The 22,292-nt window shown below is 41.0% G+C and overlaps 4 protein-coding genes across 10 annotated transcripts; 2 read left to right on the plus strand and 2 right to left on the minus strand.

Moving 5' to 3' along the window:
- Positions 1–542: 542 nt before the first annotated feature.
- Positions 543–3,955, minus strand: LOC116336006 (WD repeat-containing protein 82-like). The gene is made up of 9 exons (XM_031759803.2): positions 3,551–3,955; positions 3,313–3,413; positions 3,161–3,227; positions 1,961–2,060; positions 1,467–1,583; positions 1,209–1,364; positions 1,037–1,106; positions 819–961; positions 543–719 (listed from the first exon to the last, which is right to left on the minus strand). The coding sequence occupies exons 1-9, from the start codon at positions 3,709–3,711 to the stop codon at positions 687–689; spliced, it is 948 nt and encodes a 315-aa protein (XP_031615663.1). The 5' UTR covers positions 3,712–3,955; the 3' UTR covers positions 543–686.
- Positions 3,956–4,064: 109 nt separating this feature from the next.
- On the plus strand, positions 4,065–7,503 carry LOC116336004 (mitochondrial RNA pseudouridine synthase rpusd4-like). Of its 2 annotated transcripts, XM_039611820.1 has the most exons (7): positions 4,065–4,083; positions 4,277–4,731; positions 5,400–5,607; positions 5,694–5,787; positions 5,977–6,127; positions 6,217–6,314; positions 7,081–7,503. In XM_039611820.1, exons 2-7 carry the CDS (start codon positions 4,320–4,322, stop codon positions 7,279–7,281), a joined length of 1,164 nt encoding a protein of 387 aa, XP_039467754.1. In that variant the 5' UTR covers positions 4,065–4,083; positions 4,277–4,319; the 3' UTR covers positions 7,282–7,503. The 2 variants fall into 2 exon arrangements, with proteins under 2 accessions (XP_039467754.1, XP_031615660.1); XM_031759800.2 differs by lacking the exon at positions 4,065–4,083 and having other exon boundaries at positions 4,122–4,731.
- Positions 7,504–8,312: 809 nt separating this feature from the next.
- LOC116336002 (glutamine-rich protein 1-like) lies at positions 8,313–16,562 on the minus strand. 4 transcript variants are annotated; one of them, XM_031759795.2, is made up of 12 exons: positions 16,438–16,562; positions 15,035–15,294; positions 14,883–14,951; positions 11,931–12,068; positions 11,035–11,841; positions 10,530–10,689; positions 10,194–10,348; positions 9,957–10,071; positions 9,369–9,477; positions 9,124–9,275; positions 8,945–9,035; positions 8,313–8,858 (listed from the first exon to the last, which is right to left on the minus strand). In XM_031759795.2, the coding sequence occupies exons 1-12, from the start codon at positions 16,442–16,444 to the stop codon at positions 8,669–8,671; spliced, it is 2,253 nt and encodes a 750-aa protein (XP_031615655.1). In that variant the 5' UTR covers positions 16,445–16,562; the 3' UTR covers positions 8,313–8,668. The 4 variants fall into 4 exon arrangements, with proteins under 4 accessions (XP_031615655.1, XP_031615659.2, XP_031615658.1 ...); XM_031759799.2 differs by lacking the exon at positions 16,438–16,562 and adding an exon at positions 16,302–16,405; XM_031759798.2 differs by lacking the exon at positions 16,438–16,562 and adding an exon at positions 16,196–16,347.
- LOC120440122 (proline-rich transmembrane protein 3-like) lies at positions 16,328–21,947 on the plus strand. 3 transcript variants are annotated; one of them, XM_039611817.1, is made up of 3 exons: positions 16,328–16,405; positions 19,094–19,587; positions 19,921–21,947. In XM_039611817.1, the coding sequence occupies exons 2-3, from the start codon at positions 19,110–19,112 to the stop codon at positions 21,558–21,560; spliced, it is 2,118 nt and encodes a 705-aa protein (XP_039467751.1). In that variant the 5' UTR covers positions 16,328–16,405; positions 19,094–19,109; the 3' UTR covers positions 21,561–21,947. The 3 variants fall into 3 exon arrangements, with proteins under 3 accessions (XP_039467751.1, XP_039467753.1, XP_039467752.1); XM_039611819.1 differs by lacking the exon at positions 16,328–16,405 and adding an exon at positions 17,832–17,902; XM_039611818.1 differs by lacking the exon at positions 16,328–16,405 and adding an exon at positions 18,232–18,451.
- The last annotated feature ends 345 nt before the right edge of the window (positions 21,948–22,292 follow it).

Genomic DNA, 22,292 nt, shown 5'->3' on the forward strand with positions numbered 1-22,292 from the left:
CAGTGTAGCAGTCTTCTGATGGCTCCTTCAAGCAGGATAATGTGCCATGGCATGAAGCTTAAACCCTCTCCAACTGACATCCAACGTAGCGTCTTCTGGATGTGGTGGAATGGGAGATTCACATCATGGAACTGCAGCTGATATAACTTCATCAACTGTATGATGCTATCATGTCAATATGGACCAGAATCTCTAAGAAATGTTTCCAGCACCTTGTTGAATTTGTGCCACAAGGATCTAAGCTAGTGTTAAGAAGCATGGGATTTGTAAACACACACACACACACACACACACACACACACACACACACACACACACACACACACACACACACACAGACAGAGAAAACTCTCACTTGTTAGTTTTTGTCAGTTTATCTTTATACTTCTAATATTGTTGGTTAATAGGAAAAAAAATAATAATAAAAGCACTTTTGAGGAGGGATGAGGGACAACGTTTAAAATACAAGATTTTTTAATATAGAACTTTAAACCAGTTTATTATAAAACCATCAATAAAAGCACAATTATTATTTTAAAAAAAAAAACAGGCTAATAAAAGCTAATGAAACATCTTTAAAAAAAAAAATGGTAGAAACAACATAACATTTTTCCAAAATATTCCTGGGTCACGATGTTTGTAAAGGAGGGTCCAACTTCACTCCATGATGGTGATCTTTGGTGCCTTTAAAAGTCATCAAGACACGGGAGCCAAAAAGTCTGTTGAGAAAATATATTTTAAAAAGTCAAAATGAGAACAATAAGCAGTTTTTCCAGCAGGAGATCAATGACACACTGGTAAGACAGGCTTGCACTCACCGTGTTAGAGCAGGCACTAACAAACGTCATGAATCTGGGGTTGAACTGGAGCGCACTGATGGGTCCTGGATGCTTCCCATCCAGCACGGCCACTTTCATTCCACTCTCTGTGCTCCAAACATGAACTCTCCCGTCTTCTGAACCTGGAAAAACCAGAGTGTTAACAGGAAGCTTAAAGGAAAAGGCTCAAATCTAAAGTCTGAGGTTTTTTAGCTTACCAATCATGACAAACTGCGAGTCAGGTGTGAAGCAGGCCTCCAGTGAGATGCCTTTACTGTTGTTGTAGCCCTTAAAATCAGGAAAGATAGGCTTCAGCAGGTAATCTAAAAATAATTATTTTAAGATAAAAACAGATGCAATTCTGTATTTGTGTTCCAATATGTCTCTTACGGAAAAAGTGTGCAGCACAGATCCATTGAAAGCATTCAAGACTCCAATAATCCCTTTATTTGTAGATATGAGGATCTGCTTCCCATCACTACTGAATTTGAGTCCAGTCCAGTCACAAACGCGATTAAACCTCGTTTCAAAACAGGCAAACGGGCCCTTCAACGGGAAGATTGTCAGATAATTAAAAATTTTATTTAAGGCTTTTGGAAAGAATGCACGTGAACACAAACAGAAAACCCTTGATGGACTCAGCTGTACCTTGTCAAAAGCACGAAAGTCGTACAGTTTAACCGTCTTTGAATCCACTCCTGCAGCAAATATCAGCCCATCAGGGTCAAACGAACACAGAGGTGTCCCCAGTGGATTTATCACACCCTGAAAATCAGAGAGATCGTGCAACATAAACTCTTAACTTTCAAGAAATATGCAAAAGAGTCCTCAATAATGAACACTTTCTGCATCACATGTTTTCATATTTATGTGTTTATTTTCCATTTGGTGTTTATTTACTCCTTATATTTTTGCAAGGTTATGTTTCTGGCATTGCCCATAGATTTATTATGCCTGACCAGATCCAAGAGAGATTTGGAGACCTCTGGTGGTCACGACTACTCAGTGACTACTAATCAACAGTACTTTGTGTCACAATGTAAAGCACAGTATTCTATTGCTGTAGCTGTTATTACACATTTGTAAATGTGTACAAAGGGCAGAAGAAATGGAAATTTCCAATCAACTGACAAACTACTTACTTGACAGTTTTGACAGTGGAGGTCCCAGATCCGGATAGTCTTGTCCAACGACCCAGAGATAAATGTGTTATCCACCGGAGACATGGAGAGAGCAGTAACCCTGAAACACAAACAAACTGGTTCTAACTGATCAGGATTGAGCCAAAGTTTTATTGAATGCAAATTACCTTAAGGAAAGACAGACAAGAACAAGCTTTTCAGGAATGCACACTATGCACATCCATAATGAGAATCTGCCATTCCTCTGCAATCCAAAAGTGCTCTGTTGGACTGAAATCTGTGACTCTGGAGGCCATTTGAGTGAAGCGCTTTGTTTAATCCAAATTTTGATCCTAACATCTCAAACTTGCAGGAGAAATTGAGAATCATCCAATCAGGCAATGTTTTTCTTCTGTTGTCTAATTTCAGCGATTTAAACTGTTCCCACTGTTTATTGTTCTTAGCAGACAGGAGCGGCACCCAGCTTGATCTTCTGCTGCTTTAGCACATCTGCCACAGAAATGTCTGGAGAGCATTCAGAGATGCTCTTCTGCATAACTTGATTATAGCGAGTGGTTATTTGAGTCACTATTTCTCTCCTTTCAGATCGAAGCAGTCTGGCCATTCTCCTCTGTCACCAACAAGGCATTTTCACCCAGAGAAGTGCTGCTTACTGACATTTCTTTCTTTTTCAGATCATTTTCTGTAAATTTTGGAGTTGGTTGTGTGGGAACATCCCAGCAGATCAGCAGTATCAGAAGTACTCAGACCAGCCTGTTTGGCACCAGCAACCATGCCATATTAAAGTCACTGAAATTACCTTTGTTCCCCATCCTGATGCTCAGTTTGAAATTCAGCACATCACCTGCACCATGTCTATATGCCTAAATGTATTGAGTTGCTGCCCTGACACTGGCTGATTAGATATTTCCACTAAAATCCAGTTCAACAGGTTTAGCTAATAAAGTCACCATTGACTGTATATTTCTGTATTTTTATGAGCACATTGGACAAAGAGCTCCAGAAAGGTAGAAAATGAGAATTCCACTGAACTACATTTTATTCTATTTAGTCTGGTTACAGTAAATAAAAGCATGTCCATTTACTTAGTAGGCATGTCTTCATATAGGGTGCATACTATATAACTGTCTGCTTTCGCTGAATACCAGTCTACATGTTTACAGCTGTGGTTGATTAAGGTTGTGTGTTTGCTTTACTCACCTCTTAGTGTGACCTGGGAAATATCGGATGTACTTGTTGTCAGTGAGCGAAAGGTATCTGATGGTATCTAAAAAATATTCCAAAATATATTTCATTTTCCAAATGGACCACTAACTGTATTTGCATTGCTGTGCATGGCGTCAAGTGTTTACCATCCAGTTTGTTGGAGCTGTAGACCACTGTATTTGTGTCTCCATGCGTGTAGCGGATGAGGTCTACTCCATACTTTTTGCTGAAAAGGTTGCTTTTGCACCTGAGAAAAGCACAAGGACAACAAATTAACACAATGCAGTCACCTGTACGGACATGACATGAAAACCGAGCACTGATGCACGTTAATGATCTTATTTATCATATACAGTATACTGTCTATAGTGGCTGCCCACTTACTTTCCATCTCGCATGTCATACAGCAGTATGCGATCATCGTCGCTGCTTGTTATCACATTTTCACCATTTGGGCTGTAGTCCACGCAGTTGACCTTCTCTTCGTTTTTCCGATGAGTCCTGGCCACCCTGAAACTTCGTAACACACCGTCTGTGATCTTCATAGCTGCAGGCTTTTACCAAGAACGCATACCTTAGGAGAAAAAACACTCCACCAGCTTCCTGTTTGAGATTTAATGAAGCCTGGTAATTATTTCGGTTTGGTTGAGCTATGCGCATCTGCTGTCCATTAGATCACTAAGGTGCTTGTATTTATTTGCATTATGACCATAAAAATCCACAGCAGACAACATGCAACATCGTAACAACCGGAAATAATGATCGGCTTAGTTTTATTCATCGCCCAGGCGGGCGGTGCTTTCCAGAAGCTACAATATTTTGCAGTTGTGACCTGGCGGCCGGTGTAAGCGTAGTTAACAAAAACACCCGTTGAAAGAAAGGCGGAAATTACCGGAATTCTTTTTTACATTTACGCAGTGTGTATTTGTTAATGTTTAAGAGCATTTTAAACGGATAGTTATATCGTTTTTCGCTTGGTTTTATCTATTTATTTTCTAATATGTCGGAATTATTTTAATTCGAATGAATGGATTAAATTATGCTTTTATTCTGAAAGGCTTGGCCCGGAAATGTTTTAATAGCTTCAGAGTTCATGCTTGTGTTTTGAAGCTCGTGTGCGCCGTCTGGTCTGTGAGCTTCACACGGTGCCGTGATGAACAGCTGTGGGAGACTAGCGCGTGTGTTTGACCGGAGCTCCGGCCTGGATCTGCTCTTCTGTCGGGTCAAACCCCGGACAACCTGCCGCCAGTGTCCGCAGACAACACCGCCCCTCGCCCGGGGTCAGAGCACCGCTGCCAACCATACTCCAGGTTCCGACACAGATGACAAACCCCGGCTTAGAGCCGTTGACCTGGCCCGTAAGATCCGAGGAGAGAAGTCAAAGACCCGAGAGACAGCGCCTCCCATGTCTGCCCAGCAGAGGAGGGTGATGGAGCTGAAACGGTTCAGTGTACAGTTACAAAATGTGCACCCCAACGTGCTCGCCAAACACCTCCACAGAAGCGTGCTGTACCAGGACAAGGATGTAGTGATCGTCAACAAACCCTACGGTGTCCCTGTGGCAGGTAAACCAACACTGGGCTGTCCTCTTTAATGTGATTACACTGACAAGAAGTTTGAAAAAGTTTTTATTTTGGGTTTGAAATAAAAATCAAATAAAAATAAATATCAACTCATTGTCATGTTCAAAAAACCAATTTGAGATCTTTGTAATATGGTGTTTTACAATGGACATGGTCAGCAACAATATTCAGGTAGACTGTGGTGTTTAAACGATGGTACTAAAGGGCACAGAGTGTGTACTGTTCTGTGTGAACCCGAAAGATGATTGGGAAAATCCCAGCATAACAGCACTTTATAAAATACTCAGACCTGCCTGTCTGACACCAAGAGTCATGCCACATTTAGTCTTTTAAATCACCTTTCTTTCCCATTCTGATCATGACTCTGAACTATTTTGACCATTATTGATGTCTACATGCCAAAATGAATGTGATTATATGATTATATATTTTATTGTGGTACATATTAAGGTGTTCTTAAACAGGCTCATTATTATTATTATTATTATTATTATTATTATCATTATCATTATCATCATTGTTATTGTTAGGAGACATGCAGTATCATTACTGAGAACAGCTGGAATGACCATGAAAAATGTCAGATATCACACTGAAGCACACTGATGTCTAACTGGCACCACAAATGTAATGTTGCTGCTGTCGCCCAGATGACTCCGACGTCACATCCATCACCTCTGTGCTTCCTGTTCTCTCCAAAATGATGGATGGGATGAAGATGAAGTCTGATTCTCAGCTCATTCCCTGTCTGGGTCTAGAAAAGGACTCAACGGGAACTCTCCTGCTGGCCAGGAGGGATGAAGTGGTGGAGCACGTACTCGCTCTGAATAGAAATAACAAAGTGGAGAGGAAGTACTGGTGAGTAGGGGGCGCTGATAAGGATTAATGAAATAATGTACATGCTTGTACTCCCACTGCATGTTAGTTACATTGTTCCTCTTCAGGGTTATCACGGTTGGTGTTCCTGTGCCATCTGAAGGTCTGATTGATATTCCCATCATAGAGAGAGAGGTCACAGGTCCTCAGCCACACTACAAGGTGCCTCTTCTTCTGTATCATTGCTGTAAATATCCTTGTATGCACTGCTTTTAGCTTAGTAGTTAGTATGTTTATTAAACATTAAATTAGTTTGGGTTTGTTGTCCAGGGCATTTGAGTAAATTACTAGTTATTGTTTAAATACTGGTGTGTATTTTCCACAGTCTCATAACAACTTCTTTGATTTCAGATGGCTCTGAGTCCTCTTTACAGACTGAACGACGAAGGTGATGGTGTAACCAAAGTCCGAAGTCATCGCCAAGCTCATCCAGCAGTGACCAAGTACAGAGTCCTGGACAGCAGCAGCGGTTGCAGCCTTGTGGAGCTCCAGCCTTTTACAGGTAAGAATGCACATGCGAACAAAAGGAAATCATCCCAAATACCTGCCTGGAAACATGTTCGGTATTTTTCTGCTTCATTGTGTTCACAGGAGTGAAGCACCAGCTGAGGGTTCATATGGCCTTTGCTCTGGGGTGTCCCATTCTTGGTGACCACAAATATTCCCACTGGAGCAAACTGGCACCACAGGTAAGATGTTTACAGTCCCACAGAGAACAGGATGAAGCAAGACCTCCAAAAGGACCTCAATTATTGAGCAACCCCTTACCGAAGGTAGAACAAAGTACAGCATAGTTTGTCATGTTCTCAAAGATCTCTCACGTGCAATGATTTCTTGTAGGAAAACATTTTACTGCAAAAGTGATTAAATCCATAATATTCATAAAAAATCCATAATAATGTCAAGCTGAATGCTATACATAACGTTTCATAACGTGAGCTCAGATGGGCATGATAGCGGGAAGGGGTTCTTCTACATGTCTGAAAAAGCGTGAATATGGCGTCTATCATAAGTAGAAGTTTGAAATATGAGAATATGTGATGAATGGATTCAGATACTTTTCAGCATGTTTTGCTGGGAATCCCAGAAGAGAAAAATAAAGAATAGTGATTAAGGATCCACAGCTTAATCACTGTTAGCTGCTGACATGTTGGTGCATATGCTTTTTAACCATCGTCACTTTTTAAAAACTTTGAACGACATTGAGATATCCATAGTGGTTGTTTGTGTTACTGAATTGTAATTTTAACTATAACACTGGGTTGAGAGGCTTTCTGACTGCACCTCCCAGATCACTTTGACTATGTTTTATTGTTCACATTTACAGTCATGGCTTTTGTTTGACCCTCAGTTGGGTAGGCTGATGATCAGTCTCTCTTTTTTTTTTAATATGTATACCAGTTTGATTTCTATTTTGTCACAAATGATGACTAAATAATACATTTTCTTCCACAGAAATTACCAGAACGTGTGTTGGGAAAACTTGGAATTGAACAGAGCAAGGTTCGGCACCTTCCTCTTCATTTACATGCACGACAGCTGACGCTGCCAGGAAGCAGCCAAGTTGACGTCAACGTGTCCTGCCTGCTACCGAAATACTTCACCCAAACACTGGGCCGACTGCATATAACGCTCCCAGATGAAAAACAAACGTGATCATCTCCTTGCTTTGTTCAGCGTTTTACAGTCCAACCCTGTCTGGTTGTGACAGGAATGTAATTTAAATGTGGAATAGACACCAGGTCGTGTAACTACAGCGCTGATACGTGTGATAGTGGACAGATGTGGAACAGAATGTGTTAATTATGAAAAAACTGATGCTATGGAACTGAATAAGAAACATTCAAATGTGTCATTATTAAAAAGACCCACAGCTCACTTTTTCTTTTTAGAAGACAGTAATCATTATGTTTCTGCTTGACATGACTCTTACTACAAAGATTCCATCTGCATATATTGTTTAATAACCTACTATACACACATACATGGAGGAATACGTTGGCAAAAATCCTTGATGGGTGTTTCAGATGTTAGTTTTATCCTGAGAAAAATCTCCTGAATGACTACAATATACAGTTATAGGTGACAAATTAAAGGAAAGATCCAACAGTATATGGTGGCTCTGTTATGCTAAGGAGGGAGTACGTCTCAGCTCACATTTATCCTATGTTAAAATGCTTCAGTTTTGACGCGAGTGGCATCTCCCAGGATGCAGGAGGGGGTTGAAATACTTGAGCTATGAAATTATGAAACAGGCTATGATCCCTGTAGTCACCGGATCTTAAACAAGAAGTGCCCTGCGGGGGTGTTTGGGCCATCATGGCCACTAACATGGTTAAAACACCCATTTAGAGGATATCTTCTAGATAAAGAAAAATTGTGTCCTTCACTACAGCTGCGTTAAAGAGGCAGCACAGCACAGGCAACCATCTTACTGAAACACCCTGGTTTTGCCTTCAATTTGTCACCGATCTGTAGCACTTAACCACGTGAATGACTGAGTTTAAACTTATTCCACAAGCAATATCATGTAATTATGTTTTGGAAAAACAGGCACAAGTTTTTCAGATTTAAACTTATCATACATGGTCCAAAATGTATTTTTAAAAAAGTTGTGAGCACTGGTCCCTGTAACTGTCTTAAGATTATTACTAGTTGGACTAGAGAATTAAGACGTGAACAGCCTGTGAGGTTAAGAAAGAAAAGATTACAGTTTTTTAATCATTTATAAGACTGACTTTGTACAGGAACGTGTATCATCTCTGCCCAGCTGAGAAGAGACTAAAATCTTGCTCACTTGCCGGTTCAAAGGTTACAAAGGTGGTTTCTTACAAAGGCAGCCAAGAAAACGAGAAGTCCAACCCACCGGCCAAAAACAGAGATAATAAGAAGAGAAGAATTTATGAATCTGATGAGCATAATCATGATACTCTCCTCAGAAGTTGTTCCACTTTATTTTAATGGCCATCGATGATAATAGTCGGGATGGATACTGCATAGTCAACAATCTGGAGAACAAGTTCCTGTGAGCCAAGTCCTCAATCTAGCTCACGTTTTCTGGAACAACACCGATGATCTCTTGGATCTCTCTGACCACGATGATGCGAGACAGCATTTGTTCCACCTGCTGAATTGTGAGGGGCTGAGAGGAGTACCACATCGGGCTGTTTGGTGCAACGACAGGCTCTGGAGTCATGTAGTACGCATCGTTACGTCCTTTAACGCTCTGTGGGCTGGAAAAGAAAGTAAGCATGTGTCTGAGGGTGTAAACTGAAGAGTAATCATCACATAAATCCTACTAAGCTGAAGTGCTGCTCACCATTTGAAGAGGTAAAAGTCGTAAAGTTTGATGGGACAACGAAGAGGATTCGCAGGATCCTCGATCTGCTCTTCATACATGTCGTCGGTTCCTAAATGACGCAGTACACAGCAACAGGTCAACAATGGGCATTTCTGCTATCCAACACTGAGCTAATCACGACCTGAGCAAGAGAGTACCTTTTTGTCCAGCACTGTGTAGGCCTTGCCCTTTGAGAAGGCGAATACTGGTTGCTTTGTCCTTGGCGTTAGTTGGGTTCTTCCTTGAGTGTCTTAAGACTTTAGAGAAAGCTACTTTCATGTGCTGTTCAGGTGTTATCAGGCGGAAATACCTGCAACAAATACAACATTGTACCATATTCGGTATTCGACTCAGAGATTAGAGAGAGGATAAAAGACTATCAGGCCATTCAATGGTTACTCACTTAGTGTTGAAATACATTAGAGTTGTGAGCAATGTGGAAGGTGAATGTGCGCCAAGCTGTTTACACTCCCACAGCATCTCCTCTGTCACGTGACTTGGGATGATATAACCTAAGAGGGAAACATACCATGAGTAAGGCAGGATTCACATGCATGTGTTTCAGGCTTCAGTGTATCTCCGTCACGTTGAACAGGATGATGTGATGCCGAGCTGAATCGTCGATCTGCTGCTTAGCTCGTGCTTGCCAAAGAAATGCTGTTAACTGTTTCTGACAACGTGTCAGCCAATCAAATAACATTGCACATGCAGTATCCTCTAATCAATCAATTTTGCTAATGCAGAAGCTGATCATTGCCGTGAGCAATAAGCTCGTTATATATGTATAAGGTTAGTAAAGTGCAGCTAGCATGGCTAATGCAAACAGGCAACTGGAGCTCTTTTAATCTTGTGAATAACTGATGGTGGTTGCTATGACAATCATGCTAGAAGAGATCCCAAATGTCAAAGATGCCCATTGTTGAGTGTTTACATACATGTAAATGCTGCCTGAATATCGAAAAGAATTACAAAATTGTGGATTCTGCCTTACCTAAAGGATGTATAGTGGGTTTCCAGTCGTGCAGGATTTTGTGTAAACTTTCGCAAAATCGAGTGTAATATGGATCATTGAAAATATCATCCACACGTCCATTTTCAGACAGATACTATTAAAAAAAAAAACAAAACAAACAAAAAAAAAAACAGAAAAGATTTAAAGATTATTAAGCAATTTCAGCCTTAGTTTTACTCTTCCTGCCTCTTTGTGGTTAAGTATGGGGATACTAACCTTCTGTATACACAAGAAAACATAATACAGGACATCAGGAGCAAACTGTTCTTCCTCGGATCCTCGTGCCTCCTGAGTCATCAGGGAAAGACCCAAGTTTAACTCCGCCACTGCACTGGATACCAGATCTTCCTGAAAACGCAGGGGCTGACGACCTGAACGCAGAAATACCAGAAAACACTACGTTTGGAGAGGCAGTGTAAAACTGACTTTACTTCTCAGTGAGCAAGAATAACAGTACGTACTACACAGAGTACTAACAGCAAAATGTTATGACTTCCTCTGGTTTCAGCAAGAGCTCACTGTTACTGAGACAACTGTGACAGGCCTACTTACGTCCTATGGGCGCAAGCTTTGTTGTTTCCCGTTTGCTTAGTTCAGCATTTTTTCTCTTCACCCAAAGGCGCCAAACCTCCAGCCCTTCCTCTGGCTTTAGACACACAGGAACCAGAATCTCTGTGGGTACTTCGCCCTGAGCTTCAGTGGCTACTTGACCCTGCAGTAGAAGAGCAAAATAAAAAAATTAAAAAAGGTTGTTTTTGAGAAAGATGGCAGCAGAGTTAAACACACCTTATTAATTACATGATGGCAATTCAGCTGCATAATAGTGTGATAAGTATTGTTACTATTAGTAGTATTAACTAGTCATAGTTAAACTAGTTCACATTCTTAATTCAGTAAAAGACTAAAAATAAACATGAACTTTTGAAAACACCATCATGATTATGACCAAAGCAACAGTTATCAGTTCTGTTCTGTTAGATTTGCACAGGGAAAGTTTAGTTCCAGCCATAATCATCGAGGACCAGAGTAAAACTGTAAAGACTGAGTCTTTTCTAACCTGCAGATGGAGCTGCTGGTCTTGTCCATCTTCCTCTTGACTCTGCTGTTGATTTGGGTCCCATATTTGCACTGACTGTGTAGTGTTGTATGTCCCTCCTACGGTCTGCACTGCCACGGGGATATGAATGTTCCCGTTCATGAACTGTGCTGGGAACAGGGTCTGCACGATCTCTTCCTGCGTTGCAGTGGTGGCCGAATGCACATCGGCAGACCTCGATGTGGAATTTGGGGACATTTTGTCCTTGCCGTTGGCGGTAGTTACTTGCACTGTGCTATACGTCTCCTGTGGTATAGCAATGTGAGTTACACCCTGCTGCTGTGGAGTGGAGTACACAGGGATGGTCCAGGTCTCACCTTGGGGACCTGTGATTGTTCCTGTAGTGCTGTACAGCTGAGCACTGTCAACTGTGAGCAAATCTGGTCGTAGGGACACATAACTTTGCTGCTGCCCTTGAGGGATGGCTAAAACTGTAGCCACCTGCTGCCCCTGTGGAACAGCATACGAAACAGCTAGTGGGACATCCATCTTACGCTTCTTGGCTGGTTGGAGAACAGTGGGGATAGTGCTGGGCCTCCGCTCTGCCTCCCTGATAGAGTCCTGCTGCTGAGCAGGAGTCATGGCCTCAATGGTCTGGATCTGGATTTGTTGCCCACCCTGTAACTGAATCTGCTGGCCGGCCTGAAGTTGAATTTGCTGTCCCCCAGGCAGCTGAATATGTTGCATTCCCTGCAACTGGATTTGTTGGCCACTTGACAGTTGGATTTGTTGTCCTCCAGCTACGGCGGCAACCAACTGAGCCTGAATCTGTGAAACACAGTAAACATGTTTTTTGTTTTTTTAAAATGAGGAAACATGGAAAAACCTGATAGACGTAACTGAAGTTAATCCTCTACCTGCTGTTGCTGCTCCTCTGTGAGCTCTCCCGGCTGCACAAGCTGGGCTGTTGAGATTCCCTGTATGTCCTGCTGAGAGGGGGAGGCCACCTGAAGAACCTGGCCAACTGTTTGGCCCTGCTGTTCTTGGATCTGAACCTGGCACAGAGGGAGAGAGTGAAAAACAAACAGACTTGTAAGCAACCTTCTGAAGAAATGAAGTATCATCAACACACTGAAATACTTTTCAGTGTGTTTCTGCTATGAACAGCACAACAGTCATCAAAGTCAAAATTCAACCACAGAAGCCATAAGGAGTCTCACGTTTATACGTTTAAAGTCTCAGTATGATACACCCATGTCTGAGGTGACCGATCCTGTTTAATGACATTAATGTGAATTGAACAAGCATGAAACAGCAACCATAATCCTGAGAGAAAATGGATCATTTTTTTTGGCTTGTGATACTTCATAGAACTCTAACTTCGGCTACTAATCAAACAGATATTTCATTGGTTGTGCTACAAGGTCTTTAATTATCTGCACAACAGGCAAACAAAAAGCAAACACCCTTTTCCCCCAGTTACATTAATTACATTTAGAGGAGTGCAGATGTGAAAATTACTTTAATTTTTATTGCACAGAAGGACTAGAATGTGATGGTACAAATCAGTATAACCAGTCAGACCTGTATCCTCCATTTCCACCTGCACATTTTCCTACAGGAGAATCATTGTGGCCACAACATTTTTCTGTAAAGTGCTCCTTTGCGTGGTTTTCACATTTCCTGTTGGCTCTGTCTGCATACTTAAATACTAAGTGAAAGATCTTCTGTGTGTACACAGTAGGAAAGGGATTCCTTCCAGTGAGCCTGACTGTAGCCTCTCAGAATGCACTGCTTTGATATTTGGATTGGATATCAGTCCAATACTGACCCAAAAAGCTGGATCGAGCATTGGTTACAATGAGCCGATCCATTCCTTTGAGTTCTACAATGTTTTCTGTTTACTTTACCAGATAACAGCAGCAGTTAGCGCCACAGCTAACACAGCATGAAGGAGGTTTGGGGGCATTTCATGCTGCTACACCAACAACTTCTATCTGTACATCTGCAGAAGCATTTATTTAAATGGAAACTGTGGTCAAAGTGAGACACGACTGAAAAGTCTGCATGATGACAGTGATACTTTATCACTTTCTCTCTCTTAATTTCCTCTTGTTCACTTTCACTCTCATTATGCTCTGTCCAGTCATGCAAGATGGAAAGTTTTGTGTAACACTTTTTAGGAGTGTTTACTAAACTTATGATATAATTATAATTTAAAATGTGATCAACTCAATTAAAGTTCATTTCACTCCAGCTGTCTCATTCTCGATGAAGAAAGTAGAATGTCTGTAAATGACACCAGTTTGCAGCCTAATGACTCCAGTCCAGTGCAAATAGATTATATGAACAGGAATGCATTTCTTATTTTCCCCATTGTATTTATCCTCCCTTTGTCATTTTTCAATAATAAATACCATAAATTCTGTAAATTTATAACCTGTTTATTTTGTTTTACAAACTTATGAAAACTTAAGTGGAGTATGACCTCATTTCATACAAATGATTCACATCTATAGCTGATAAAGATAACACCAGTACACATTTTATGTGCTATAAGGGTGCCGTATTTTGATGGTTTTGCTAGAGCAATGTCTCACATTTACATTTTCAAATGTAGGACTAGGAGAAAAACCCAGGCATATCTGAGAGGAACAGCAACATGTCAGCCTCTGATAGATTTAGTAAAAATATTCCAGAAAACCACTCCTGCAAAAGGTGGACAAACTTTGAGGAGAGGCTAGCAGCTGCTGATGTGTAACCCAAAAGTAAACAAATGCCTCAAACGAAGCATCACTACGACAGGAAGAGCCAATGGTGAGTAGAAATTACCGAATTAATCACCTGCAGGTGATTAAACAGCTCAACCAGAAAAAAAACAACATAAAACATCCCAGGTAAAAAAAAAAAAAAAATGTTTTCAGGTTTATTATGTGACAATACTGCGCAGGTGTTTGAGGAGGTTAAGCTACTTTAGTTATTGATAAACTCAAATGTTAAGCAGTTATTTTATACTTTTATACAAATTTACATGAAAACGCTACCTCGGCTACTTTTGTGATTACATTTGACGTATGCTGAGTCACTGAATGTAATGCTGTTGCCACCTTGTTTTAACAGATTCACATTTCAAATTTCATTTCAGTAAAAAAGTGCACTTCATTTACTTACACTTACAAAAAAAGCTGCTGACTGCAAGTGTTTAAAAAAAAATGTACTATTGTTTTTTTTCTATATCACCAAAATTATCACAAAGTTTCTGATGAAACATAATGACATAATTTTGAATCTATAATCACCCACCCTTATTTCAATCTCTTCCTCACAGTGAGGAATGCAGCTAAGATCAAATCAGTACATCAGCAGAGACTCTCAGTCAAAGCAGTGGTGTCAGATCAGAAAGGGAAAAAGCTGGATTGGTACATCCTTAGTAGCCTCAGGTTTTTAATGTCAACATAGATGCATTCTCATATGTGTGACAGTGTATCAGGCTATGCTATGGAGTAATGCAAAAATAATGCACTGCTTTTTAAAACAGTAACTAATAATTTGTAACATGGAGACAAATGGCAGGTTGATTTGTGACAGAAGGATAGCAACAAGAGTTGAAAAGATGGTAGTGAGACCTGCTCTGATGTACAGTTTGGAGACAGTGGCACTGACAGTAAGACAAGGTGGAACTGCAGGTCACAGAGCTGAAGATGCTCAGATTTGTATTTGGAGTGACCAGGATGGATGTGATTCAGGTTGAGCAGTGTGGATGCAAACTTTAAGAGTTTCTGTGACAGAGGAGGATGCTAGGGATAGGGTGAGATGGAGGTAGATGATCCGACCAATAAAAAGAGTAGCTGAAACAAGAAGAAACTAACCTGCACTTGAAGCTGCTGTTCAGATCCTTGATGCAGCTGGGGTGACATCTCCGTTGAGGTCACCTGTACCTGTTATAAAGCATGTACATGTAATTGCAAACCACCAAACAACAGAAACAACATAATTTAACATCCAGTATAAAGTGTCTTACTGGACAGGCCAGCTCCAGGAGAGATCCTGCCACCTCCGTGCTGTCTGTGTAAACACAGTTGGCACCCTGCTGATGGTACACCATGGCTGTGCTGGTGGCTGCCCCTTCCTGCTGGCTGAACTCCTGCAGCACCTCTGGGCCCTTGGCAAGAGACTCCAGGAACTCCTTCATCCTGTGCTGAGGCACAGTGCGGGCCTTTTGCCGCACATATTCGTCAAAGGAGACCACCCCACTCTCCTGCTCGTTCATCGTCACTGGACCTGGAAAGAAGATTTTTCTTTTAAACTTCTAAGAGCACAGTTACAGCCATTGCATCCTAAACAAGCTGCATTTGCAATGTTCATGTAAAATGATGAGAGACAGCTTTTCTCTCTTACATACAAGTAAAATGATGCAGTTTAAAAGCTTGTCAGTAAGGTTGGGAACGTTAGGGTTACTATGTTAAATGCATTTGGCTTGGAGCTAATACAATGACTGTGCTTTGCTTAAATCAACTTTTCCTACAATTAAAAAACACTGCAATCACAGGTTAGCTGAAAGGTAAACCTAAATGTTTACTATGAGTGATTAACTGGATTAAATAGCAATGAAGTAATGAAGCAAGGCACCAACAATAGTGCCTCGTTTAATTATATTGACAGTTTATGTGACAGCTAGTTGTTAGCATGCTAGCTTAACAATGTTAGCTAGGTGCTGTTTTGCCACAACCCATATGGATAGTTCACTGTGTAGCAACCGCCGACTGCATTCTACACTGTTGAATACCAATATAATTTATGCAGTAACTTATATAATACGACTATAGTTTTACTCATAATAGAGGCTATCGAACTCTATTTAATACAGCAACACCTCGCTGGCTAACCACTGTGCTAACGTTAGCTAGCGAGCTAGCTCGGCGGCTCTGGATCCTGTCATGCTACCTTAAATAAAATGAAATCCTCTTGTTTCCGCCAAGGCACGGTGTTTAAAACCAAAAAGCCGATAAACGTCTAACAGCTACCACCAGCATACCATTTACTTGGCTACATAGCACATTTTAGCAGCTGTGCAATCCCGCAAAACAATGCCGTGATTACACGGAGATAAAATTTAACCACTGGCCGATTCTCTGACGTCTGCTTATTTCATGCTGAGCTCCGGGCTGTGTTAAAAGTTTACCACTTCCAGCAAAGCGCAGGTTTATTTATGCGGCGAAATCCCACGTCGTATCTTCAAAAAAAACACCACTCAGCGACACACGCACAAAACCCCACACACTGTTTACCAAGTGAGACATAAAATGACGGAAGTATAGGCCCCGAAAACAACGCGGCTGCTCTCCACACTGCTCTGCCAACCAACGGGCTGATAACTGCAGCTCCCATCCCGGTAGGAAGAGCAGCACTGTTATGAAAACTTACATGACATTTGGACAAGAAGTGCAACCACGTTTGTGTAGTTAAAGGTAGGGCATGTCTCATCTGTAACGGTGGGTCAACTGTAGTCTGGCAGTGCAAGATAATCACAGTGTCTCAGATTAAAACAGGGTCATTTGCATTGAAATGATAAAATCTATAAACACAGATCTCCAGTCTGAATGATCGTAATAAATAGACACTTTTTTTTTTTTTACAATACCACTCCTTTCATTGAGGACTAATTAAAAAAATCAGACAAAATAATGACAAAATAATGACTTATCATTGTCATACTATCAGAACAATATCTGTTCTAATATTACAGAAAAATAGGATCTGCATGGTTTTAAATTAGATAGATAGATATTGGCCACATTATGTGGTTAATTGGCCTTTGTTATCACTTTTTCAATAATTATGATTAAAAAAATTTTAAAATATTTTAGTAGGGATTTCTTACTAAAATTATTATTTTCAGTCAAACCGTTTTTATGTTACGATAGCTCTGTTTTTGATTTATTATTTTATTTTATTATTAACTGTTTAATTTATTTCCTCTGACTCTGGAAATCAAGATGCGTGACTTTAAATAAACACAAACATTTTCTTCCAGGATGGTTCTCCTGAAGCTTGGTAAACATGAATGCATGTGCCTTTAACTTGTTCTAACTTCCCCAGTCTGCCTTAAAGAGCCAGGCATGTGCTACTGAGGGCCTCCCCCTGTTCCCTCCACAACAAACTGCCTCTTGCCCTTCTTAAGGTGGACCTGGACAGATGCGCTGTGTGCATAGGCTGTGTCCTCTACACACTGGATAGGAAAGAGTTAATTCCCACACTCGCTGCAGACTCTCTCTGACTCTACAAGGGCTCTCTTATGGCAGCGTTTATGCAGTATGTGTACATTTTTCTTTAACTGCTTAACATCCTCCAGGGTGTTGGCAACACATCTAGGGTTAAGGATAAGGTCCGGTTAAGTGTCCACCCCTGATTATAGACTTTAAAACACCCAAATTCTAAATCTATCATAATTAACCCTGTGAGGTCTCTCATCACCAGCAATGACCCTAGAAGATGTAATTTTAAAAGAAAACGTCCAAATTCTTTGCAGTAAGGGGACAAAATTATTTTAATGTATGCAACAGAACTATTTTTTCCAGTATAATATATACTGGCTTTTCTCCAAACTACAGGGTTACGTTTATGGTTTGAGGCTACACTGGGGCTGTCAGCAAAGATGACTTGGACCTAAGAGGGTTCATGGGAAAAAAAGGAAAGCCACAATGGAGTGGATCTTTATTTGAAATGTAACATCTTCTAGTTTCTGAAAATCTGTCTGTTTAGCAAAATATAGCCCGAACACTATCACCATGGTGGACGTTAAGAGGAAAGAAAGCTGATCCATTATTGATAGAGAACCACAGGATTCATCTGAGTGGTGACTAACACTCTCCTAATTTGATCATAAAGCGTAAGTCTTTCACATGCATACTCTGGAAAAATAACGAGTAAGTTGGCATGAAACAGCTTACTTGGCTCGTGACTTACTGGCTTTGCATTATCACTGCAGGTGACTTTATGCCACTCTAAGAATCTTAATGTAATCCTTTTGAGAAGGATTTACCTTTAAACAGCTGCCGTTAAAACAAAACAGAAGGCTTGTAGGTTGTTATTAACAGTTGGTAATTTACCACTTTGATTTTCATTTTAAAATCCCTCATTTATGAACACTGCAAACAGTAAACTGGAGTTATTTATTCAACTTCTTTTTCTCCAGAAATGGGGCATGGTATTCAGGCCTTTGTTTTACTAGTGACATAGTGATGGAAGGTTGCCAAGTAACCAGCAGGTGCAATAAGCCGTTAGTTAGTTGTGAGCACGCCAGTCACTATGTTCAAGCCTCACAGCGATGCACCTTGTGTAGCACCTCAGAAACCAGGCTTTAGACATACTTTTACCAGAGATGCAGCACAACCCGTGATGCACTAAAAAGAAAGCAGAAAATAAGATTTGATCACAGGTAAGCCGATGAGTTAGACCGATTTGACAGCTGAATGATGTTATGTCATGTCTGTTTTATACTTGTGTTTGCCTGAATCACAACTGATCTATGAACGGGTAAAATATTTCAGTTTTTCAGAGTTTTTCTGGATTCACAGCATTTTCTAGTTTGTGTAATTGCATTTACCAATTTTTACCATGCGTGATTTATCACTGAAATGGCTACTTTATATTTTTGGTCCGACTGACTCATATTGTCAACAGTTTTTCCAAAGTTCTAACTATATTTCTACCATTAACACATGATGCACTAACTTCATAATCATTTTCCTCCCCATAATGCCTGTGAAGAAAGTGTTTCAGTGTTTATTTCAAGGTAAAATCAAATTTTAGCCATCTTGACATCAATAAATATCTTTAGTACATATTTTTGTGTTCACCAAAGCAGTTTTTGATTATTTAGTTGCTGTGAAAGGGTGGTAACAAAAGAGGAACTTTTTATTAAAGGGGGCTTTTCATTATCTTGTATGGCTGAACTTTTGTGTTAGCTTCAGAAAAACTGTAAAGCACATTTTTAGACTGTTGATTTTGGTTCTGGGGACATTAGGAACCTAAATGCATGGAAACATGTTTCAGTGCTTTCGCTCTTTCTTCTCTACAGATCTTGGCTGTCAAAAATGGGGCGTCTGCTCCTTGTGACACTAACCGTGTCCCTCTCTTCACTTGGAAGCCTTATTCAGTCTTCGCATTCACCGTCCAACTCTGGCTCAGTCCAAATAACTCAAAGTGGAGCCAGAAACAACAGCAGCCTGGACAGCTTGGCCAGGGAAGTAATCTTTCAATCAGAAAGTCCTGTAGAAGGCAGCCGGTATAGTGTTGGCAGCACGGAGTTGCAGCAACTCATCAATCAGACTGTCACTCCATTGAGCAAAGAAACCCACTCTGGGTATGGAATCATAGTGGGGACAGAACCCAGCCTGCACCACTCAGGGCCTCTGGACCAAAGAGCTGACAAAGCTAATACTTCAATTACAGGAAACACTCACCCCAGTGTACCCGTAATCTCAGAGGGAGCTCTGCTGGAAGGCGGCCACATAACAGCAGAGCGCTTACCAGAGAGTCATACCTCTGCTGTGAAACACAACTTCCCAACTCGTAAGTAAAACTGTGATATGCAAGTGAAGTAGCAAACATAGTGCATTACTTTACGTTTTTAAAAAAAAAAATGCATTAATTTGTCAGGTGGTCACTGTGAGATCCAGTGTAAAATTATATCTGTCTTTTCACATTTTTGTATGAAAAATCAATTTGAAATCTATTTAAAAAGCAAATAAAGTAAAAGTGATTGATATTGGATCTTTTGGTTCCATGTAGCTGTCTGTGACACTGCGTGCTGTGCAACTATGCTACTAATCAGGCTAACAGTATGTAAAATTCACCATCAAATTATTTTTAATTAAAAAATATAAAATCTTCTCTGTCTTTCAGGTGGAGACCGCCCTAAACTTCCTTTCCATACCAGTGCATTTACTTCCATGATAAATTATAAACCTTCAGAACCTGGAGGCCCCTGTGTGCTGGGTGTTGGCCCATGTATTGTTCTTAAAAACTTTAATGGCACCAGTCTGCTCTGGGATGACATGAGGCGCACACTGGCGTTTGCCTGGGAATTGCACGTCTTTGGGTCTGCCAGCCTTTTCTCGCTGATGGCTTCCCTGGCAGTTTTGGGGACGGCTGGAGCATGTACGCTTCCTCGGCCCCACTGTTACACCCTGACCCTGGCAAATAGCTTCCTAATCATGGGTGGTTCTTTGCGTACCATCCTCCTCATACTTGACCCCTATGGTACCCGTCAGATTCTGTCTCATGCCACCCTGGCAGCGCTACATAATGTTCCTCTGCAGCTTCTTCTGTGGGCGCAGCTTGCTCTCGCTCTGGTCACACTCAAAGGGTTAAATTTATTACTTTTCCCAGTAAAGCTGCAGCACCCATGGGTGGTTGGAGGGCTTGGTATATTTCATTGCTCTGCATTATTTGTAGCCGATCTATACTCTTCAACTTTAACCCCTGCTGTCCCTCTTTTGCTACAGACCCTTTCCCTCTGCTGGGGACTCCCATTTTGCTTGGGGATCCTCACAAAGGCCCTTTCCAATCTGCAACCCTTTCTCAGGTCCTCTTTACCACAGTGGGCTCCTTCACAGAGGGCCGAGAGGCGTGGAAAGCGAGTCACAGCAGGGTGCGCTTTCCTTGGGGTGCTATGCTGCAGCCTTCAGATGTATAGTCTCTTCTGGCTTTATGGGCTACTGGGAAACTGGAGGCGCTTTGGCTGGGGCTGGTGGCTCAGTCAGTTCTGGGCGAGACTCCTTGAGTTAGCCTGGGGATTCTCTTTGCTTGTCCTGGGATCTTGGATCTTCTGGACTCCATCTAAGGGTCACTCAAGGGGTGATCATGTGCAGAGCAGAGTGGAGTCATCCAAAAGAATGGAGGACAAAAGCTTTTGGGAGCGGGTGTTATCCATTGTGTGGAAAGTCCCACTAAAAAAATCAGAGAAAAGCTGGGAAGATCTGATGCCAAATAACTGGACCAAATATAACCTGTCAAAAGCAGGTGTCAGCAACAACACAATGTCCCCATATGACGATCGAACATCCACCCAAATATCAGAGCACAAGTCTGATCCTGGTAGTATCAGCTCGGACTCTCAGGCGGCATTGCTGTGGCAAAAAGTTGGTGAACGTGAGTGTATTCTTTCACTTATAGAGTTTGACATGCGGCCCCCATCTCCTATTAACCTCAGGCGCAGCATTGACAATGCTTTTCACCACGGACAGCTTGTAGCAGGGAGTCTGTTCACACCTCCGCCTCCCTCATGGACAATGGGCACCAATGATGAAGACGGTGGTCTAAAACCCTTCCCTCCAGCTTATATCAGCTACGGCTGGATGGACACAGAGTCCATTTCAGCATCTCTAGACCATTTCCAGGCCAAAGAACCAGTACAGTCACCCAGTGCTGCATCCGAAATTGATGGCAGCAGTGAGTCTCCAGCTGCTGCATACATGAGAGAGGAATTCTCTGCAGTGATGCATCAGCATTACTGGTCAGATGATGATATCACAGACCTCTAAGGACATAAACTGCTTTTACATAAACTATCATATTTCCTTTAGTAAAAAGCTGTTTACCATGGGTGGGTTTAATAATGCAAAAATACAGCCAGTATGACCTGAAATTTGTCACTTTTTATATGATCTTTATGTTTTTGAGAAGATGATGGTACTTTCACTTAAATAAATCTGTTGAGTCAGATTTGTTTTCTCCTAGTGAATAATATGAGTATTTAATAATAATAAAGTTCTAATATGTTTCGTTCTATATGCCAGTGTTATTTGTGTATGTAGGACAGATGACCTTTAGTTCAGCAAGTTACCATCTCTTATCTGTTGGCATCTGATTAGTGTACCAACAGCGATTGGATGGTTTTACCGTCTTCTTTGTAAATAAATGTGAATTTATATGAGTAATATGATCAACAATAAATTTAGAAATTGAAAGAATACATTTTGTGCTAACCATGTTTTCCATCATACCAAATTTACTTTTATCGACATGTGTGTGTGTGTGTGTGTGTGTGTGTGTTTGTATTCAAATCATAATAATGGCAGTCAGCATGGAGGTGTAAGGATGTAATCTTTTAGTAGATGTTCAGATCACTGAAAACTGGTTTACTTAAAGATGAAAAACTGAGAAACAGAAGATTTTGAGAAGAGGTGAAAAAAGGAATAGAATTTAAACATTAGATATTAGACATGTGTGGGTAATTACCCCAAATAAAAGGGAATTAATTAAACTTAGTAGCA

Source organism: Oreochromis aureus, linkage group 5 (assembly GCF_013358895.1).
Source record: "Oreochromis aureus strain Israel breed Guangdong linkage group 5, ZZ_aureus, whole genome shotgun sequence".
NCBI lineage: Eukaryota > Metazoa > Chordata > Actinopteri > Cichliformes > Cichlidae > Oreochromis > Oreochromis aureus.